At 46.9% G+C, this 23,572-nt stretch overlaps 1 protein-coding gene across 1 annotated transcript in view; it reads left to right on the plus strand.

Annotated features, from left to right (window-relative positions):
- The window catches only part of LOC142292300 (N-acetylated-alpha-linked acidic dipeptidase 2-like), a 122,568-nt gene that overhangs the window by 2,504 nt on the left and 96,492 nt on the right, over nt 1-23,572 (plus strand). Inside the window, exons 2-5 of the mRNA XM_075337571.1 lie at nt 7,454-7,565; nt 7,632-7,818; nt 13,604-13,705; nt 17,531-17,656. Of these exons, the coding sequence (XP_075193686.1) occupies nt 7,454-7,565; nt 7,632-7,818; nt 13,604-13,705; nt 17,531-17,656 (527 nt within the window). The remainder of the gene's footprint in view (nt 1-7,453; nt 7,566-7,631; nt 7,819-13,603; nt 13,706-17,530; nt 17,657-23,572) is intronic.

The following is a 23,572-nucleotide window of genomic DNA, read 5'->3' on the forward strand; positions in this document are numbered from 1 at the left end:
CTCAGTTATTAAAAAAACAAAACAAACAATAGATAAAAAAAAAAATTTCCTGCGTCACCAATTTATAAAAAAAAAGTCATGCAGGTGTGACGTAGTCCAAGGAATCTGACATAGTCCATAAAGGGAAACCTGAAAGACATAAAAAGAGAGAAATAAAAAACAAGACACTGTCCATCGTTCACCAATTTATTAGAAAGCAAAATTCCCAGGTCCGACATAGTCCAGTGATTCCTGCAATGTTCCTCCATTATGTAGTCCAATGGCTATTGTGCATCAGATCGACGCTCTACAGGCTTTGAACACCAGTGGTCAGTTCTTTCTTTTATAAGAAAATATTTTTGTGTGGGGATGGAAGGGATTGTTTTGTTTTTACTTACTGGGTAAGTAATGGGGGGGGGGGGGGGGTCTGATGGACGATTCTTCATTACTAACCCTTGCTTGATGCTAGCCGACAATATGCAGCTGAGATAAACTCCAAAAGTATTACCCTAACTTCCACCGCACCGGGACAATTGGAAAAAGCCAGGTAAAATTCCAGAATTGGTCCATCTTATGGATGCGCCACCTCTGAGGCGGCTGTGAGCTGCTATTTTTAGGCTGGGAAGTGCCAAAGAACCATGGAACTTCCCAGCCTGATTATACCAGCCCCCAGCTGCTTGCTTTACCTTGGCTGGTTATCAAAAATAGGGGGGGGTTCCACTTCATTTTTTTTAAATTTATTTATTAGGTTAAATAAGGCTGTTATACCACATGATTAACACTAAAGGGTGCAAGTGTATAATATGTAGGGGGCTTGTCAAATTATATATCTGTAAGATATGTCATAAACAGTGTGCCTAAACCGCTGACTATGTCCACGTGAAGGGCAATAGTTAGGTGAGAAGAACCCACTTAGTCATTTGCATGTTTCCAGATACACATTGTGGGCACTTTGGTAGCATATTTGCAATTTTCACTCTGCAACATCCAGTCTTTGTGAAGGGGGGTGGGCGGAATCCATGAGAACAAAAGTCACTTACTTTTACCTGAATTTGTGAAGTCACTTTGGTTTTTTTTTCTGCTGTTCTAGCACTTTAGGGGCTCCACATGTGCTACCCACAAACTATTCCTTCAAAATGTGATCTCCACCGGACAAATCGTGGTCCTTCGGTCTCGGGGTATGTGCACATGGTGTCTTTTTGGAGCACAAACTGAAAAGACCCTCAAGAGTTTTTGGTGGGTTTTTGAAGCAGATTTGGAGAGTTTCAACCCAGTTTTCGCTCCAAAATCTCCTAAAAAAACCCCAAAAATCTCCCAAAACTCTGCCAAGTTCCCAAACAGAAGTTTACAATGTTACAATGACATATGAGGAGAAAATGTGAAAATGGAAAATTTGTAGACAACTTTAAAGAGGACAAACCACCAGGATTTTGCTATATGAGGTAAGAGCAGTGCCATACAGGTACTAAGATGCTGAATCCAGGCATACCTGTTATAGAAAGATGGATGCGTGGTTGATGAGATATCTTTAATCAAAGTTGCAAAAATTCACTGCACTTTGACAAGTGCAACGGGGGCGGGCTTTTGTGGGTCAGGCCCTCACGTTTCTTCTTCTTCTGGCATCCTCCTGGCTTGCCTCCTTTTCTTTGACTATCGCGCTGTGGTGCGATTGCTGTTAATAGTGCCGCTTGCGCATTGCCACAGTAATTTTGTCTTCATTAAAACGGCGCCGGAGTTCGTGCATGTGCATGCCATTTTATTGAAGACACTGTGGTGAAGACTATGAGTGGCAGGGGTGCGTGCGCTGATTTTTTTTTTCTTTTTTTACATCTGCGCATGCGCCTCTGCCGCTCATAGTCTTCACCGGCAGGCAGCAGGAGCAGCGTACAGCCGGCCTGAGCCTGGGTAAGTATGAAGCTCTTGCTTCATTCTTGTTTTCTTTATTTTTCCTTTTATTTTTTCAAGTGCCGGATCCGGATCAAACACGCGGAATCCCGGTCCCGGGTCCAGCACCCGTGCAACTTTGAAACCGCCCTGATCCAGACTTTAACAGACTGGGTCTGCTCAGCCCTACTTATGTGTCTAATAAATGTTTTCAAAATTTTGTGTTTGTTGCTTATGGCAACAGTGTTCAACACATGCGGGAAAACAAAATGGCGGAGTCTAATGTGAAATTCACAGCAACTGAGGTCAGCGGAGTGATAAAATTCTTGTTTCTGCAAGGAATGTCCGTGAAGGATATTCATGGTGATATGTCGCAGACATTGGGGGATCAATGCCCTTCATATTACACAGTTAAGAACTGGGTTGCCAAATTTAAAACGGGCCACTTCAGCCCCAATGATGAGAACGTCCTGGACAACCGAGAGTGGTTGTTGTTCCGGAGATCGTTGATGCTGTGCACCACCTCATACTGGAGAATCCACCAATTTCAGCTAAAGCAATAGACATCATGGGGATTTCCCGTGAACGAGTTTGTGTCATTATCCAAGAACATTTGGACATGAGGAAGCGATCTGCAAAGTGGGTCCCCAAATGTTTAACAGATCAGTGAAGCAGCGAGTGAAAACTTTCCTGTTCATTTCTGAGCGTTTCCGGTCTGATAAGAACTTCATGGATCAACTGGTCACTATGGATGAGACCTGGATTTATTTGTATGACCCTGAAAACAAGGAGCAGTCAAAAGAGTGTAGGCATAGTGGTTCTCCTCGTCCAAGGAAGTTCAGGGTGCAAAAATCAGCCACTAAGGTGATGGCAACTGTGTTCTGGGATAAGGAGGGTGTGCTGCTAGTGGACTACCTTCAAAAGGGTTCCACCATCAATGCAAGGTATTACATTGCACTTTTGGACCAATTGAAGGCAGCTATTAAGGCCAAAAAGCGCGGCAAGCTGTCCAAAGGAATCTTGTTCCTGCAAGACACCGCCTCCGCTCACACTGCACAAGCGACCACGGCAAAACTGGCAGAGCTGGAAGCAGCTGGTGACCACCCACCTTATTCACCAGATATAGCTCCCTCCAACTATCATCTGTTTCCAAACCTGGAGAAACACCTCAAGGTACCAAATTTCACACCATTTCTGATGCCTGGTTTGAGGCACAAGCGAAAGCCTTCTTTTTGCTAGGCTTCCAGAACTTGGAATAGCGATGTAAGAAGTGTGTTGTCATCAGTGGAATAAATGGAAAGATTCATCACCCTATCTCGTTTCTTTCTGGGTAAAGCCAAAGATTTATCAGCAGCCTCTCATTAGGGAGAAATTGAGTAACATACTTTAGTGTCCATTTTCTCCTACTATTTCTTGGGAGAATGAAAGCATCATTTTAGTGGTGGAAAAAACAAAACTTTTTTTTGTTTTCACATCTCGATCTTATATAATTATTTAAAACAGTTCTGAGTTCAAAATCACCACACCCCTACATGAATTCTTGAAGGGTTTAGTCTACCACATAGGGTCACTTGTTTTGGGACCTCAGGGGCTCTGCAAGTGCGGCATGAAGTCAACAAACTATTCTTAACCTATTTGTTCTCCAAAAACTAAAAATCCCTCTCTTCTGCCTAAAAACTAGTTTTCAACCATATATGTGGTATCACCGTGTACCGCCCCGGTGTTAGTCGGGCTGCTCGGATCTGGGATCGTGGCTCGAGGAGGGTCCGGACCCGGCTTGGAGGACACTTTTTGATCCGTAAAAGGGGATATTTACAGGGGAGAAGTTTGTGATGCCACCTGTAGGTTGCGGTAATGGGAGTACCGCCGCTGCTGTAAAGAGTACCGGGGCGGATGGAGTTAAGCAGCCAGATGTTAGTCCCTCCACAGGTAGGGAAAGCCTCTGGCTCAGGGTGTTGGTGGTTATTTGGGAGCGCAGGGTGCAGGGGACCAGGGTACTCACTGTGGGTAGTCGTGGTGCTGGATGAGGATTATAAAGGAGACACACACGCTGCAAGTAAACCAAGTTCTCTGTGTGCCGCTGCGGGGAGCCCGTCCAAGTACCCGGTCCCACCGGTGTCATGTAGTAATCCGGAGCCTGCACAGAGTTTCGTGTCCGTGTGGGTCCCTCTAGCCTGAAACTATAAGGTCCCGCTCTTCAGTTTTTAACTGAAGATTTACTCCCATGGACTGGCACATGGGACTTTAATGGGTTGCTTTCTGTGGAAAACCCTGCCCCCCGTAGTGTGCTGATGCCCTCAGTCTCTGGGCTTTCTGGGAAGGTCACTGAAGGTCTCCTTCCTCTGCAGGTTAATTGCCAGGACGTTGAATCGCCTCCTGACCTAGGGTCCTGTACCCCGTCGTGCTCGGTACCGGTCATTTATTTTGGCCTTTCTGGTGCCGACAGGCCCCCTAGACTGTCTATCACACCCTTATCCAATGTCACAGCCACCGGTCCCCGACTGCTCTGGTCCCGGACCAGCGTCTGCGACCGAACCACGGTCGTTCTAGCTCCCCGGGAGCTAATACTCCCCAGCTCCTCTCTCTTTGAGGGCTCTCACTAGACTCCCTCACTTCCCTCCCACTAGTCTGCCTGACCCCTAGGTGGGTGGCCCTTTTCCAGCTAGACCAACCCACTGGTATGTCTGATAGGTCATGATGTGAGGTGTTGATTGGGATTTGTGGTGCTGATGATGGAGGTGACACCGGTTTCTGAGAATTTGGAACCAGGGGGGGTAGGTCCTGCATCATGAGGGAACAGTTCCCTGTAGCACCCTGATGTATTCAGGGGCACTACAACCGCATTTGGGAGAAATTGCGTACCAAATTTTGGGTTCCATTTTTCTATTATTCCTTATGAAAGAGACAAATTTGAGTATTTTGCTATTTCGGCATGTCAGGGGTTCTGCAAATGAGATACTGTGTCCTATTCCATCGAAATTTGCTTGTCAAAAATGAAATGGTGCTCAATTCTTTCTGAACCCTACTGAATGCCCAAATAGCATTTTTGACCCCATATACAGTGTTGGCATGTTCAGGAAAAACAAAATAACAAATTGGTCAATTTTCTTCTATTACAATATTATGATATGACTGTAGACTAGTGAGGGATAAGGGCTCCTATGCTGTCCATCACAGTAGGGGTTCCTAGGCTATCCCTAAACTCAGGCTTACCCCTAATGGTGGAGTTGCCAGAGTCTTGTGCCTGGCTATGCTTGTAACCAGAAGTAATCTGATTCCCCTTCCCACCAGGGAAGGAAGGGGCATGAGTGGATTCTGTATTATCAGCTGTGTATAGAGGGGATATCCTTCATTGTGACTCCGCCTCTGATGATAAGGAGCCTGCTGTAAACTTTCTTAAAGTGAACCTGCCTTGTCAAAAAACACTATTAACCTGCATATATGGAGTTAATCTGCAAGTTAATAGAGTTCTAAAGCTGTGCAGCCACCAAACTGACAGCCCAGTTCCCTGGAGGAATTTAACTTTATTCTTCCCAGCACCCTCCGGCTTTAAGTCGCAGAGACGCAGCCAGAGCAGCTTCAGTCACTGCTCAGTACATAGCAGCAGTGTAGAACTGGTTATCAGCCAGTGTTGGGGCATGGTTTCAGCCGCCACTTACTATGTACTGAAAGGTGCCTGAAGTCGCACCTCTATGACTGAAAGCTGGAGGCTGCAGGGAGGAATAAAGTTAATTTCCTCCTGGCAGCCAGGCTTTCAACACAGTGGATGGCCAACTTTAGAACTCTTATTATCTTTCAGAAAAATCCCATATCTGCAGGTTAATAGCGTTCTATGACAAGGCAAGTTCCCTTTAAAGGACAGAAATTATGAGTCTAAAAATGACCCAGTGTCTAGTGGGAGTATAGCAAGATTATTATTATTTATTAATAATATTTTTTTTTATTATTTTGTTAAAGATCTGAATATGAAAAAGAAAATTGCCATTTTTTTTTTAAATCCATGTACATAAACCTGATTTAGACAGGAAGTCATTACCATTACACATATACCTGGTAGGAGCCCAGGATAGGGGACGTATTCCATGAAGGGGGTCAGAATGGGGAAAATATATACCAGGAAGACGCCTAGGATGGGGGCATATATACCAGAAAGGGGCCAAGGATGGGGCGACATATATACCAGGAAGGGGCCAAGGATGGGGTAAATATATACCAGGAAGGGGCCAAGGATGAGGGGCATATATACCAGGAAGAGGCCAAGGATGGGGGCATATATACTAGGAAGGGGCCAAGAATGAGGGACATATATACCAGGACGGGGCCAAGGATGGGGGCATATATACCAGGAAGGGGCCAAGGATGAGGGACATGTATACCAAGATGGGGCCAAGGATGGGGGCATATATACCAGGAAGGGGCCAAGGATGGGGGATTTATATACCAGGAAGAAACCAAGAATTGGGGACATATATACCAGGAAAGGGGACAAGAATTGGGGACATATATACCAGGAAGGGGCCAAGAATGGGGGCATATATACTAGGAAGAAGCCAAGGATGGGGGACATATATACCAGGAAGGGGCCAAGGATGAGGGACATTTATACCAGGAAGGGGCCAAGGATGGGGAGCATATATACCAGGAAGGGGCCAAGGATGGGGAGCATATATACCAGGAAGGGGCCAAGGATGGGGACATATATACCAAGAAGGGGCCAAGGGTGGGGGGACATATATACCAGGAAGGGGCCAAGGGTGGGGGGGACATATATACCAGGAAGGGGCCAAGGGTGGGGGGACATATATACCAGGAAGGGGCCAAGGGTGGGGGGACATATATACCAGGAAGGGGCCAAGGGTGGGGGGGACATATATACCAGGAAGGGGCCAAGGATGGGGGGACATACCGTATATACCAGGAAGGGGCCAAGGATGGGGGGACATATATAACAGGAAGGGTCCCAGGATGGGGGACATATATCCTAGGAAGACGCCCATAATGGGGAAGATTAAAACATTCTGAAAGGTGTTGCCCCCGCCTCCCCATGTCTTTATAGGATTTAAACCGCTACAGTGGCTTGTACATCTGACCAACATGCAGGTGGCAATTTTGCTCCGAGTCCCGTCAGACTCTAGTTACACCTCTGTATAGTATACACACATTGCATCTCCATAATCATGAATACCAAAGGCTTTAAAATTAGTTCTTAGAATGTAAATATTACCTGAGGTTGAATACAGTAAATCTGACAGGTAAGTGAGTCATGTGTTGTCATAAAAACAAATAAATGATACAAAGCTCACGTGATTCTATATTTACCAAATCCACTCCTCCTTACGAGGGCCGACATATGTCAATAATGGATCTGAAAAAGTTTTCCATTCCTTTTACGAAATGAAATCTTCCAAATTATTATTGTAGTTAATGATTCCATAACCGCTCATTACGGCGTCACGTGTCTTCCCGTTGTGTTGGGGCTAGGTACAAAAACATCAAGCTCTTTGATGAAGATGAGTCAGATATTTATTGATGAGAGCCAAAGGGATCGGAAGAGAATCTGTTGTACGAGTTAAAACTTTTTTGCTTTCAGGTTGGCTTATTCGGCCGTCGCATGGAAATTATGATGTCTCTTTTAAGCTGCGTAACGTACGGAAGGAGATTGTATCCGACATGAAGGCGGAGAACATAAGAAGGTTCCTACGGTAAGCATGATGGAGAATAAGTTGCGCAAATCAAGTATTTCTAAAATTGACTGTATCGTCTTTCAGAGATTTCACGAAAAGTCCCCATTTGGCGGGGACGGAACAGAACCTTTTATTGGCCCAAAAAATCCAGGCTCAGTGGAAAGATTTTGGGTTGGATAAGGTTGAGTTGGTTCACTATGACGTCCTGCTGTCCTACCCCAACGAGTCCAGTCCTAACTATATCTCCATTATCGATGAACACGGCACAGAGGTAAGAGGCAGATCTATAACGTTTGTGCGTTGCACCACATTTACCGGTCAAGAGCTAATCATCTGACCCAAATACTTTTTAAGATTACTACATAATACATTTTACTTAAAGGATTATTGCCATAATTGAAAGTGATCCGCTATCCATAGTATAGGGGGATAACATGATCCACAGAGATACGACCTCTGGGAACCTTCGAGATCTCAATGGAGTGGAATTTCGCATGTTTGGTCCTGCTCCATTTATTGTCTGTGGGGCTACACCATTACAGAGATTTTTATTCTAAATATATTTTAATTTTTTTTTAATTTTATTTAATCATTCAAATTTGAACATGGTTACAGTAGCTGATACTTTCTGTTTTTCGAGAGCTCAGCTTTGCCTTGTAGACTAGGACAGACTGAGCAGAGCCATCTCATTAAAGAGTTGTTATAGCAGAATCTCATTGTCATTAATGAGGTTGCGCACTAGTCGGACAATCCCTTCTCATTCCGCATTAAAAGAAAAACGCTTATACTCCCCTCCCGTGCCAACGTCATTCCAGCGGTGTCAGCACTTGCTCTCCCAGGACTCACGTGAGGTGGTTATGTCACGTGAGTCCCGAGCCCAATCACCGCCATCTTCTCTCTCTCCACCTTCGTACGTATAAGTAATCAAGAGGAAGTGAGATCTATGGCTGGCTGCTTACTTCTTGTTGATTACTCATATGCCTGAAGGTGGAGAGAGAAGCCGGTGGTGATTGGACGCAGGGCTCATGTGATGTAATTCCCCCCATGAATAACCATGAATAAGAACATACGACACTGCGTTATGTCGAAACGCGTTGGATGAACTGTGCCTTGTGGATGAACTGTGCCTTGTGGATGCTGTCTATCCATTTTTAAAGTGATGAAAATAAAGGAAAGTTTTTAATTCATCTGCCTGTGATCCGCTGGATTTTCGTTACTTTGTATCACTTAAGGTGCAGTACTCATCCTGGGTCCAGAGGAGGTCGGTACCGGTTCCACAACACACAAACGCATACATACAATCAGGTTGCCCTCCCCACTGGGAACCGGGATAGGGTCGGGTCCTAAGGTAGTCACCAAACATAGGGGGCTACCACCCACTAGTGACAGGGAGCCGGGGGAGGAGCAGTCACCAGGGGGAGTTAGGAGCTTACACAACAGTTGTGAGTTTTCCAGCAGGAGAGGAAAGTAGCAGACAGATTTTTTTTGGTCGCTCCAGTGGGACACAGGAGACAATTCGGTCGCCGAGGGGAGAGCTTCATTGCTCCCTCAGGATCGGCGCAGTGCAGTGTGCAGAGCCCTAGGGTGGAACAGACTTCACGTTGGATCTCCAGAATCCGCAGGACAGGGGGATTGTACGTCCCTCTGGCCACCACCAGTTCCCGGAGCACAGTGGTACATAAGGTCCGGGGTCGTGATCAAAAAGTCCAACCCCACCACGGACCCGCGTCACCTGCACACGGGACAGGAGTTAAAACTACAAGGTCCGGGATCCCTAAGTAGCTTCAGGCCACGGGGATTCATCTTTAAAAGCGCAAGAAAAAAGGGCCCACAGACTACACAGACTGTTACTGACCTCCAAAGGATCCGGGATCGGCTGGGGTCCATCACGGCAGAGACCGGTACCCTGAGGCAACACTTGAACTGTGAGTAAAAAGACCTGGAACCACAGCAGCTGACTCAGCCTCTTATTGCCAACGCTATCACCCCGCGCTTTAGCGCCAGCGACCATTATGGTCCCTCATCATTCTCCCCGGAGCCCGATCCACCTGTGGGGAGCAGAACAATCTTTGCTGCAACACCATCAGCCGCAGTGGCAACTAATCCCTGGCCGCGTACCACAGGTGGTGTCACGATACAAACTACCACTTCATCATCCTTCATCATCCCTTATATTGTACGCCTCGGGGCCACGGAGACGGGCAGGGCCACCCATGACATCCCAGACCCGATATCACCGGCCCGGCCACGAGTAAAGTTAACCCCTTGCCCTGTGGGTACTACATAACCGCCTCACGTGAGCCTGATTACTCATATATCTGAAGGTGGGGAGAGAGAAGTCGGTGGTGATTGGGCCCTGAGCTCACGTGATGTAACCACCTCACATGAGGCCTGAGAATGTGAGTGCTGACACCGCTGGAACTACAACGGCACGGGAGGTGAGTATAGGGTTTTTTTTATTTTAACAGGGACAAACATAGGGTATGAGAATGGGTTGTCCAAGTAGTGGACAAACCCTTTAATTCCTTTTTGACATATAATATACTATCACATGTGAGGTGTCATGCTTTGATGCGGGCTCAAGAACTGAACTTGAAGTTTTTCCAGCTAATGATGGCTAGGTTAGTCAACCATCATTTACCTTTACCAGCTGTGAGGAGAGCGAAGCTCCTCCTGCTTCAACCAGTGATGGTGGCAATTACAGTACACGGATTGAGGGTGCCCTTTCCTAACCAATCATCGGTACTCCTGCAATATGAATGTAGTTAGCTGATGGTCTGCCATAACCGCCGGTGGCTAAAAACAGTGCTCCAGTGAAAGACAGCCTACGGCTAGCGTTCATAGTAGTCCATGATGGCAGTACTGTGGTAATTTTGTGTATAGTATAAGTGATCAGACAATCAGTTCAAGTCTCCTATGGGGAGTACAAAATACAGCATAAATTAAAAACAAAAAGTATAGAAAATATAAAAAAAATCTAAACTTTTAATCAACCCATTTTCTCATAGTACAAAAAAAAAGTCACATTTAAAAATAGATATTTTAGGTCCATAAAATTCTGATCAGCCAAAATATAAAATTAATTTATACATTCGGTAAATGCTGTAATGAGGAAAAAAAATCAAAACACAAAAACTACGTTTTTTTTGGCCACTGCAAAAAAATGCAATAAGATGCGTTCAAAATGGTATCAATAAAAACAAACATAAAACAAGTCCACTGCTTTACCCACCAGAAAGTGGAAAACTTTTTTGGTCTCGGAATATGGTGACACTTGCAACTTTTTTTTTTTTTTTTTTCTTCTCAAATTTGTTTTTCCGCACTTACCAGTAAATAAGAAAAATAAAACTGCCATGTTTGGTATCATCATATATCGTTCTGTACCTTGATAATCTTATTGCCAGGTCGTTTTTACTGTATAATGAACGTCGTAAAAATAAATCTCAATAAACAATTACGAAATTCAATTTTTTCGCAATGTTACTGCGCTTGGATTTTTTTCCCCCGCATAATAAAATGGATGGTGTCATTAAAATTACAGCACCCTTCCCTCCCCCTGCTGCAAAAATCAAACACTCACATGGCTATATTGACAGAGAAATAAAGAGACATTTTATCGCTTTTGTTAAAAAAAAAAAATGAAATTCCAAAAATGGAAAATCGCCTTGTCACAAAGGGGTTAAGGACATCATCATCATCATCAATGTCCCCATTAGGGCTCACTATCTAAGTCACCTATCATTATTTTTAGTACAGGAGGCGACTAAAACAATATGGGGAGAACAAACATTTGTAGCAAGCAATTTGCTGTGGAAAACTCGATACCTTTGCCGTATAGACTGAGACGGAATGAGCAGAGTCACCATCATGAACGCCATGTCTGCAGAGTCATTATTAGGGATGATCAAATATTTGGCAACACCCATATTCGCCGAATAGGTCGCCGCTATTCGACTATTTGTGAATATTCGATGCGCAATGTACGTCTATGGGAAACTTGAATAGTTGCCGAATAGCAACTATTCGAGCTTCCCATAGACTTACATTGCGCATCGAATATTCGCATAGCGGCGACCTATTCGTCGGATATTCGCGAAGCTGAATATTACCGAACATTTGTGATATTCGATCATCCCTAGTCGTTATCGTTAAATTTGGGCCAAATTGAAGAGAGGAATTCCAGACAGAGTCATTTATTACCTTTTCACTGGTGAAGCCTAGACTAGTGGGACCACATCTGATCACCAATAGAGGGTTCCCGTTCCTCCATGCTTAAGCCTATAATAGGTCATCACATACAGTTAGGTCCAGAAATATTTGGACAGTGACACAAGTTTTGTTATTTTAGCTGTTTACAAAAACATGTTCAGAAATACAATTCTATATATAATATGGGCTGAAACTGCACACTCCCAGCTGCAATATGAGAGTTTTCACATCCAAATCGGAGAAAGGGTTTAGGAATCATAGCTCTGTAATGCATAGCCTCCTCTTTTTCAAGGGACCAAAAGTAATTGGACAAGGGACTCTAAGGGCTGCAATTAACTCTGAAGGCGTCTCCCTCGTTAACCTGTAATCAATGAAGTAGTTAAAAGGTCTGGGGTTGATTACAGGTGTGTGGTTTTGCATTTGGAAGCTGTTGCTGTGACCAGACAACATGCGGTCTAAGGAACTCTCAACTGAGGTGAAGCAGAACATCCTGAAGCTGAAAAAAAAGAAAAAATCCATCAGAGAGATAGCAGACATGCTTTGAGTAGCAAAATCAACAGTCGGGTACATTCTGAGAAAAAAGGAATTGACTGGTGAGCTTGGGAACTCAAAAAGGCCTGGGCGTCCACGAATGACAACAGTGGTGGATGATCGCCGCATACTTTCTTTGGTGAAGAAGAACCCGTTCACAACATCAACTGAAGTCCAGAACACTCTCAGTGAAGTAGGTGTATCTGACTCTAAGTCAACAGTAAAGAGAAGACTCCATGAAAGTAAATACAAAGGGTTCACATCTAGATGCAAACCATTCATCAATTCCAAAAATAGACAGGCCAGAGTTAAATTTGCTGAAAAACACCTCATGAAGCCAGCTCAGTTCTGGAAAAGTATTCTATGGACAGATGAGACAAAGATCAACCTGTACCAGAATGATGGGAAGAAAAAAGTTTGGAGAAGAAAGGGAACGGCACATGATCCAAGGCACACCACATCCTCTGTAAAACATGGTGGAGGCAACGTGATGGCATGGGCATGCATGGCTTTCAATGGCACTGGGTCACTTGTGTTTATTGATGACATAACAGCAGACAAGAGTAGCCGGATGAATTCTGAAGTGTACTGGGATATACTTTCAGCCCAGATTCAGCCAAATGCCGCAAAGTTGATCGGACGGCGCTTCATAGTACAGATGGACAATGACCCCAAGCATACAGCCAAAGCTACCCAGGAGTTCATGAGTGCAAAAAAGTGTAACATTCTGCAATGGCCAAGTCAATCACCAGATCTTAACCCAATTGAGCATGCATTTCACTTGCTCAAATCCAGACTTAAGACGGAAAGACCCACAAACAAGCAAGACCTGAAGGCTGCGGCTGTAAAGGCCTGGCAAAGCATTAAGAAGGAGGAAACCCAGCGTTTGGTGATGTCCATGGGTTCCAGACTTAAGGCAGTGATTGCCTCCAAAGGATTCGCAACAAAATATTGAAAATAGAAATATTTTGTTTGGGTTTGGTTTATTTGTCCAATTACTTTTGACCTCCTAAAATGTGGAGTGTTTGTAAAGAAATGTGACAATTCCTACAATTTCTATCAGATATTTTTGTTCAAACCTTCAAATTAAACGTTACAATCTGCACTTGAATTCTGTTGTAGAGGTTTCATTTCAAATCCAATGTGGTGGCATGCAGAGCCCAACTCGCCAAAATTGTGTCACTGTCCAAATATTTCTGGACCTAACTGTATTTCCCACTTAGGGTATGAATTTTATGAAAATAGTCTAATTATTATTCAATGATCCAGGTGTTTGCTAAAACGTGTGTAACCTAAAATGTTACATTTATTTTCAGATCTTTAATACTTCCATGTCCGAGCCACCACCAGACGGATATAAGAACTTCACCGATATCATCCCACCATATAATGCTTTTTCTGCTAAGGGAGAACCTGAGGTAAGAGGTCCAGTCCTGAGACTGCATGCAGCGTTCCTCCATTTGTAATCTACTTTTAGGCATTTATACAGTTTGGGGTTTCTAAGGAAGAGATGGGACTTAAATGAATTCTACTTTGTACAGAGTATCTTATGAAGATTGTGCCACTTCCATGTAAAAAAGCCACTATGCTAAACTGAGATTCACACATCCGGCTTTTTGCCGGATGCGGCGCTTTTCCGTACAGTTAATACAGTACAATGACAGCGCTGTAACTTCCGGGTCACATGCGCCGGTCACATGACAGCATGTGACCGGCGCTTGTTGCGCTGTCATTGTACTGTATTAACTGTACGGGAGAGCGCCGCATCCGGCAAAACGGCAAAAAGCCGGATGTGTGAAACCGGCCTAAGATGATCAGTGGTGGCCAATTGGAGGTCAAAAGACAAGGCAAACCAACCCTTTTTAGAGCACACTCGTGTTCTTTCTCAGCCATAAACTTCTCACGTTACCCAGTGCTATCTCAAGTTGCTCCTCACTAATGATGCCACGTAACTATACATTTTCGCCCGCAACAGTTAAGCCAGCTTTTGGCGTGACCTATGAGCCCACTGCTTTATTACAACTGTGCTTTTTTTGCCTTTAGGTTTTCTGTTTTGTGCCTGTTTTGCTTTTAATTTATGCCTTTCTAAAGTCTATCATACTTGGGTTTGCATGTTTTTTTTTATTTTTTATGTTCATCATGGTGGTGGGATTTAGGCTTTTTAGATTTTTTTCGGCTAATTCATCATTTGCAATTTTGTAATTTTTCAAAAAAAAAAAGTTGCTATTTATTTTTTTGCTCGATTGAACTCCAGTCCATTCTTAAAGTGATTTTACTTAAATCAGAACTTTTTGCACAAAAAAAGTGCAACTTTTTGCTCTAAAAAGTTGTAAAAAAAAAAAAAGGTAAGACACTTTTTGACTTAGGAATGGAGATAAAGATGGAACTCACCACGCCGGGGAGATAATTGGTAAGCCGAAAAATCCGGAGAGTGCTAGTCCTGTGATGGTGCAGCATAGCAGAGTGAGCCACAATGAGAAGGGGGGAGGAGTACAGCACAGCCATCCAATAAGTTAAAAACCGAGTTAATTTCAATCCATATAAAAAGTTAAGAGATCATCAATGATTTGGTATAACTGACGCATTTCTGGAAAACTTGCAGCCTATGTGATACTATGAATAAGGGCGTAAAGTCAGCTTTACTATTTCAGGAATGATCACTTTTAACTTTAATGGTTTGAGATAACCTCTGTTTTTAATTTAGAGGATAGTTGTGCTGTACACCTCCCCCCTCCTCATTTTTTACTTCATATATCATGTGCATCATTTTGAATAATTTGGAGCAAAAAAACCCCAACAAATGGCACAAGAAAGAAATAGAAATAAAAAGGAACTTAGGCTCCAATCATTTGCATTTTTTAAGTCCCAAAAAGTTGCAAACTGCGGGAAATTTTTATTATTTCACCATGTGTGAAAAATGATCAATAGGTGATTATTGTGGTGTACCAGAAAGCGCGTGCCCGGACACTTTTTTTTTTTTTTTTTGTTTTTTAAGACATTAATGTAACCTAAAAATTACTTCTGCGCAAATCTGCACCCGCTCATGTGAGGTGGAGGATCCACCGCTAGACACACCGGTTTTAACACCGGTGGTTTGCCGCCATGACTTGGGATGTGTGCACTGATAGTTTTACAATTCCACTTATTAATTTGCTTCTCATGTACCCCTCCCCAGTACAAATGATGGCTTGTTTTATGTATTTTGGATGCTCTTCAAGAGATGTTTCATCCATAAATGGGCTGAGATGAGGTTCCTGAAGAAGTCCAAGAATACGATTGGGAAAAGTGGACACAATTAGTACAACGCAAACTTCCCAACTTTTACAGCTCCTGCTTAGGAGAAGACATGTCATAGCAATGAGTTAGTGTGCTCATAATCTGGCTCCATTTATAGGATATACCCTTCATCCATGAAATGAGCAGTTGGACACCAGGGCTTGCTTTCATGACATACCATCCGATTGCCATGCACAAAAAAAGTGCTGGTGTTTAAAGAGATTTTATGGCATTCTGGACTTTGCCAAATCTTTTTGAAAGTCTTTTTCCGAAAATTTTGTGGATGGGAAAATTTGGCCACTGTGCTTCAAAGCTGAAGCAATCTACATATACTAAGCGGACCTAATCTGTCATTGGGTGGGGTTAGCCGACGGGTGGGTTGAAAATAATCTCCAGATTTGTTATAGAGGTTGTCCCACATTGGTAAATTTGCAAAGTGCTTGTATAAAACAACCAATTTACCAGATTTTTAAGTGTCTCTAGTGTACTGCTCATTGTAGTGGTGGCTGGTGACCTAGGCAATCTATCAGAGGTAACCAGATTGTTTCCGTGCCTTTGCACTGCTCCCATGCTACAGAGGCAAAATAACCTCTCTTAAAGGCATGGCAGAGTGCATGGTTTGGACTATTGTACTATTGCAGCCGAGCCGCTTGGATCCGGGCTCGTTGGTGGGTGGCTCGAGCGCCTCCGGACCCGGGGTCACTTCGCTCTGAAAGGGGATGCTGCCGCTTTCGGTGGGGGGGGTTAGGTAGGTGTACGGCCGGAGCCACGCTTGAGTTCGTGACGCCACCCACGGGATGTGGTGAAGGTAGACACCACCGCTGCAGTTACGGGGCACCCGGGGGAGATGGTAGTGCAGCACGATGTTAACACCGTGGGCAGGGATGATGGCCCCGGGACCCGTTGGGGATAGCTGGGCGGTGCAGGGCAGTGCGCGGCCGGAGGGCACTGTTGTACTCACTGTTATTAACATACACAAGTCTCTGGTAAACCAAGTTGATGGTGGTCGGGTCCCGCAGCCAGATTGTGGTCTCTGCCTTTCTCCTGCACCATGTTGTGTAGCTGTTGACTGCCTGCGCTTCAGCCACGGGAGTCCGCTCCCCGGCTTTATGTATGTCGGGAGAGCTCTTTTGCCCGCAGACGCTGGCCCGTGGGATCTCTCTGCCTGTGCGGTGGCTTTCTATCCCCCTCGGTGGGCTGTTGTCTTCAGTCGGGACTTGGGTGGGAAAGGACCTATAGTCCAGACCGCAATCAGTTAATTAACTCAGTCCAGTGGATTCTGGACCTCGTTTCAGGGTCTGAGTACCCCCCTGTGTGCTCCGGTTTCCAAGTCGGTTCCCCGGGTCGGTATCGGCGGGCCACTACCCTGTCTCGGTCCACCACGGTTCCACTGAGCCGTCTTCCCGGTTCCTGCTGGTTGAGGCCACCGCTTGCCTCCTAGCCAAGGTGTTCGGGCTACGACCCTCACACCTGTCAGACTGTCACCGGCCTGTCTCACAGGCCTCACCTCCTCCACTCCTGTCGACTAGACTCAGACTCCTTTCCTGCCTCAGGCCCTCTGAACTCTTCGGTGGGTGTGCCAACCGCCTGGCTCCGCTTCCCTGGTGTGTTCATCAAGCACTGAGGGAGGTGACTAGGGTTTTTGTGGTTGGCTGATGGCTGACTCCTTTTTAGGGGACAGGTGTTGTATGGGGCACTAACTGTGACTACCTGGCTAGTCCAGGGCGTCACGCTATTGGCGCAGTCCACACTGTTAAACTTCAGGAGCGCACTGCTCCCAGGAAGCCAGGAGGCAGGGGAGCGGTGCGCTCTTGAACACAGAAGATGAATATTTCCCCTTTGAATAGAAGACCCAAGACCTTCTCCAACCTTGACTCAATTGTTGGAGCTCAAAACATTCAATAGTAAATTGATCCGTTACTGGTCTTCTACCGTCCGTTTGTTGAGTTTGTCTTCTTTTCTTGCAGGGAGATCTGATCTATGTGAATTACGCCCGAACAGAGGACTTTTTTTTTCTTTCGCGAAACATGAGCATCAACTGTACAGGAAAAATTGTCATCGCCCGATACGGGAAAATCTTCAGAGGAAATAAAGTAAGAACGCAGTGATTTTTATTTATTATTATTATTATTATTATTATTTTTATTATTTTATTCTTCTTCTTCACATTTGCCTCTTAATGAGATCTGTCTTCTCTTATGGAATTAGACAGTTTAACGTGATGTAGGGACATAATGAGCACAGCCTGGTGCTATATGGATGGTATAAACAAGATGATGGGTTAGGGCCGAGAGGTGCATGAGCCTTTATCCAGAGTATCTCCTCTCTACGAGTATGTGACCACCACATAATTTCCAGGCAGGGGAAACCTGTCAAGTTTATCAAAAGGAAGACTCTTCATGAAACTCTTTTTTACCTTGAAATGTTTTTTTTTTTTGGTTTTTTTTTTTTTGGGGGGGGGGGGGTTGTTTCCTAACGTTTCAATACTTTAATGTGGTCTTCACACATTTGTGTCTCCAGTACATGTGGTGTCCTTTTCCATACGTACTGTAGACACGGACACATGTAGACCCATTAAAATCAATGAGCTTGGTCACACGTCATTGTTTTGACGCTGTTCGTGTGCTCCACACTGACATGATGTCAATTTTTTTTGCTGGTAGCACGGGAGTGACACGGACCGCACACCGATGTGATCTGTGTGACATCATTGTGACCCTGTCACATCCTCACTGGAGTACGCTCCTGCGACTTCTGCTTTGGTCACCAGGTGGCGCCGTATTCCCGCCATGAACGGTGCTAGTGATAGGAGAGGAGTCGGTGCCCGTGGCTCTCGTGGGCGCAACCTCCATTCATTCACTAAGCTGGGTTTCTGCAGTAACACTGGCTGACTGTAGGTGGCGTGTGTCTTCCAGTTGAAGTTACCACCATTCAGCTACAGCCAATGGGAAGACACCACACCCTTCTTATTCCTCCTCCTGTCTGCTGACCACTGCCAGATATAGTTTTGTATTCCTGCTATACTCTGGTTCTCCCTGCTCTGGATATTGATTCCTGTCTTTTGACCCCTGCCTGCTCTCTGACTACCCTCCTGCCTGCAGTTCTTGTACCGTGCTGTCATCTCCGGTTTTGACCTCGGCCTGATTTCCTGACTACGTCCTTGTCTGCCGATTTTTGTCCCTTTTCCGTATCTCCTAGTTTGACCCTGCCGGACTACTACTCTCATCTGGACTGCAGCCTTCCACAGGTAGCGATCTCAGGGGCCCTGTGGTAATTCCAAATCCCTGTATAGAGGTTAAAGGGTTTGGGGGTTCTCGAGATCCTGCTTAGTGAGCGGCTTTCCTCTAGCCTGTCCATTACAGCCATCCTGAGAATGTGGTTCCGGACAGGTGTCACAGACCCGTACCGGAGGGAAGACATGTCACTGAGAAATTTATTTTTATACTTATGTTTCGCCCGGGGACCAGGGGGTACTCAGATCCGGGCCACAGAGTCACTTCTGTGGGTATCACGATGGCGTGACCCGGTGTGTGATCCCAGGCTCCACAGTAAAAGGGGTTTTGTTAGGGGAGATTGTCCGTGACGCCACCCACGGTTGTGGTGATGGTGGAACACCACCGCTGCTCTGGAAGGGGATCCCGGGAGCGATGACAGGGAGCAGCGTAGTTGTTATGTCCCCTCCATGGGTAGGGGGTTGGTTGTCCCGGGGCCCGGTGATGGGGTAAGCAGGGGGCAGGGCGCAGTGCTGCAGTGCGGTGCCCGAGGGCACGGGTGTACTCACAAGAAAGTCACACGGAGTCACTGGTGAACTAAGAATTGCCGGTGTCCGCGGCCTCCGGTACGGGGGTGTTAGTATCCCACACACGGTGCAGCAGCCCTTGTTGTTCTCTCCCTGCAGCCAGGTGCCTTTTTCTCCTCTCTCTCTCTCTCTCCTTTCTCCTCAGCCGGGAACGGGGAATCCTCTCCCCTGTAGTGATCCGGGTACCCAGGTACCGAGGGGCCACCGCCCGGCTCCGGCTACCTGTTCTGGCCCCTTCCTCACTACGGCCTGCCCCGGCCCTTTTGGAGAACGCTTCACTCCCAGCCTAGGAGCTAACTCCAGACCTCTGTCCTGTCTGCCCTCCACACACTCTCTGCCCTAGCCCCTCCCCTCTCCTCTGCTTTTCTCTCACACTGGGGCTGTGCTTGTCTGGCTGCACTGGTGTGAGATCAGATTACCAAGGAGGATTAACTCTTTATGTGACAACCTGGCTGTGCCAGGGCGTCACACACCCCCTTGGTAAAACACGGCCCGTCCTCGGGCCGTCTAGGCACCGACATTTTATTAAAACTGGAAAAAGGATAAAACATTTCAAACATTTTCAATCTTCCCACAGCGGGATGCACATTGCTTCAACGTTGCAACAACATATAACACTTTTAATAATAACTGTGTAACGGGTCCTTTAGTCACCCACCCAAACAACCTAGCCTTGGTGCTGCCCCTAAAACCCAGGCAGCACCCCTTGACCCCAGTCCAGAAACGGCTCCAAATTGGTCAACGGGACCGGTACTTCGCTGCCGTTGCGGCCGGGCGGACTGCCGGAGCCGTCGTCATCTCCGTCGCGGCCGGGCGGACTGCCGGGGCCGGTGGCAGGGTGGTGACAAAGGTGAGGCCTGGGGACCCCAGGTCTGGGTCCTCCCCAACAGGCGCTGCGGGCTCCGCTACCGGTAACAGGGGTAACGGCTCGGTGCATCGCTGCGGCGGCCTCTTCCAGGAACCAAATGCTGGCAGAGTCCTGGTGTCCCTGCTTCCACAGTCCTTGTCACATAAGCTGCGGTTCCTTTCTACTGCTCCCCCTTGGTACTCGGGAGCAGTCCTTCCAGCAACTTTTAAAGTTTCCCTTTCGCTTCCGGTCCTCCGGAGCTTCACTTCCGCCCGCGTTCTCGGGGGGTGCGGAGCCTCTTTTTCGCGCCCAACGCTTGGGGAAGAAGGTGCTGGGCGGGAGATTTTCGCGCCCAAAATGGCGGTAAAGATGGTGACTTTAAGATTTTTGCAGCGGATCACCGCTGACAGTCCAGAATAAGGCGCACTTCCTCCAGGTAACTGGATGGGTTCGATCCTGTTCGTGACGCCAAATGTTTCGCCCGGGGACCAGGGGGTACTCAGATCCGGGCCACAGAGTCACTTCTGTGGGTATCACGGTAGCGTGACCCGGCCTGTGATCCCAGGCTCCACAGTATAAAGGGGATTTGGTAAGGGGAATTGTCCGTGACGCCACCCACGGTTGTGGTGATGGTGGAACACCACCGCTGCTCTGGAAGGGGATCCCGGGAGCGATGACAGGGAGCAGCGTAGTTGTTATGTCCCCTCCGTGGGTAGGGGGGTTGGTTGTCCCGGGGCCCGGTAATGGGGTAAGCAGGGGGCAGGGCGCAGTGCTGCAGTGCGGTGCCCGAGGGCACGGGTGTACTCACAAGAAAGTCACACGGAGTCACTGGTGAACTAAGAATTGCCGGTGTCCGCGGCCTCCGGTACGGGGGTGTTAGTATCCCACACACGGTGCAGCAGCCCTTGTTGTTCTCTCCCTGCAGCCAGGTGCCTTTTTCTCCTCTCTCTCTCTCTCTCCTTTCTCCTCAGCCGGGAACGGGGAATCCTCTCCCCTGTAGTGATCCGGGTACCCAGGTACCGAGGGGCCACCGCCCGGCTCCGGCTACCTGTTCTGGCCCCTTCCTCACTACGGCCAGCCCTTTTGGAGAACGCTTCACTCCCAGCCTGGGAGCTAACTCCAGACCTCTGTCCTGTCTGCACTCCACACACTCTCTGCCCTAGCCCCTCCCCTCTCCTCTGCTTTTCTCTCACACTGGGGCTGTGCTTGTCTGGCTGCACCGGTGTGAGATCAGATTACCAAGGAGGATTAACTCTTTATGTGACAACCTGGCTGTGCCAGGGCGTCACACTTACCTTTCTCCAGTGCTGCTGTCGCTTCCGGAGTCCTGCTCATTATGCCTCATGAATATTTATTGCACTGAATCTGGACCCGGAAGCAACAGCAGCACTGGAGACAGCAGCTCTGGAGACAGATGAGCATACAAGTTCATGCTCTGTTTGCAATTTCGGATGTCACACAGATAGCCCACTGATGACTCAAGGATAGCCCATGGAACTCCACAACGGGCAGATGTATGAAGGGAACCTAAAAATTTTTTCGCTTTCCCAGTGATTTTGGGTTGTCTTTTTCAAACATTTTCCAATTTTTTTTTATTTTTTTAAAGCTCCAGTCTATAATGAAGAAACTGCAGGCATTTTTTAGAAGGAATCTGTCAGCAATTTTTTGCGGTTTAATCTAACTGCAGTATAATTTAGGAGCAGAGGCCCTGATTCAAGGGATGTGTCACTTACAAGCTGACTGTTGTAGTTTTCAATACAAACAGTATTTTCTCCGCAGGAGATTATCACTACAGGACTACATATCAGGTGGTGCTCAGTCCAGCTAACTTATGTAACCCTGCCCCCACCACTGATTAGCATCTTGTTGGCAATGCACAGTGTACACAGGAAGCTGCCAATCAGGGGTGTGGGCGGGGTCATACACAGCCCACAAGTGTTAGATCTGCTTACATCCACATCAGACAAAACGCGTATTTTATGAAAACTACAGCAAGCAGCCCAGTAAGTGACACATCCCTGGAATCACGCTATCCTGCCCTATTTTATGCTGCTCTCAGATTATATAGCAAAAACCTGCTGACAGATTCCCTTTAAAGCAAAAAGACTGGCAAAAGGGTCAAAAAGAAGCCAAGGCGTCTTCAGAGTATCTCCGCATGAAAAAGAGACTGTGTGCAAATATTTTAAAGCTAAGGCCATGTGCGTGCAGAGTTTTTTGGAACTGATTCTCCTCTTCAAAAACCGTGTAACGGGGCCGCGTGTCTCATGACCCTGTAGTTAGTGTTACATTCGCCAAAGAAACCTAATGAAATAAGAGGATTTTGCAAATTTACTTATTTAACTTTGATGGCTGCTCCCCTGTGTTATGTCACAGAAGGAAGATAACAGTGTGACGCCCTGGCAAAACCAGGTAGTCACACATTAGGTCCCCCGCATTACACCATCCCCCACAGGGTCACACACAGCCGACCTGAAACCCTAGTCACCCCCCTCAGGGCAAGACAGGCACACCAGTTGTCGGGACCAGGCGATTAGGAAACACCCATCTAGGGGTCTAGACAGCCCGGGGTGGGAAAACAAGTAGATTGAAGTTGTAGTGCAAGTGGCGAGGAGTGTGGGCTGGGGCTAGGTGCAGCTCCAGCAGAGGAGAAGCTCAAGTTGAACGGTGCCAGGGTTGGAGCCCTGGTACCTCCTTGGCTAGGTGGCAGACGGTGGTCTCCGTTGGCAGGCGACGGGAAGACGGCAGCCGGAGATCCGAGGTGGACCGGGACAGGGTTGGAGCCCGCCGGTACCGACACCAGAGACCAGACCGGAAACCGGAGCACAAAGGGGGGTACTCGGACCCTGAAGTCAGGACCGGAACCAACATCCTAGCTAATCAACCGATTGAGGGCAGGATTATAGGTCCTCTCACAACCAAAGTCCCAAAAGCAGACAACCACTCACAAAGAGGGATAGGGCATCCGCCCGGGCCCGGTAGATCCCACGGGTCAGCATCAGCGGGCTTGGCTCCTCAGATACACAACAAGCCGGGAGCGGACTCCCATGTTCCATACCGGGAAGTCCAACACAAGCAAACACAGTGCAGAGGGAAAAGACGGCGACCACCAGCCCGGGTAGGGGACCAGAGTACAACCGGCTGCGGCGGCCGGCCACCAGCACCTTGGTTTATCAAAAGACTCATGTGATTCATTTAATTGTGAGTAACCAAACATCCTATGGTACGTCCGGGCGTGCAGGCCCCTGCCATCGCCATCCCCTGCACAGAGCCACTGGGTCCCGGGGCAACCATCCCTACCCACGGAGGAGTTAACATCTGGCTGCCATTACATCTCCCCAGGGTATCCCACAACAGCAGCGGTGG

This window comes from Anomaloglossus baeobatrachus, chromosome 2 (genome assembly GCF_048569485.1).
Source record: "Anomaloglossus baeobatrachus isolate aAnoBae1 chromosome 2, aAnoBae1.hap1, whole genome shotgun sequence".
Lineage (NCBI taxonomy): Eukaryota > Metazoa > Chordata > Amphibia > Anura > Aromobatidae > Anomaloglossus > Anomaloglossus baeobatrachus.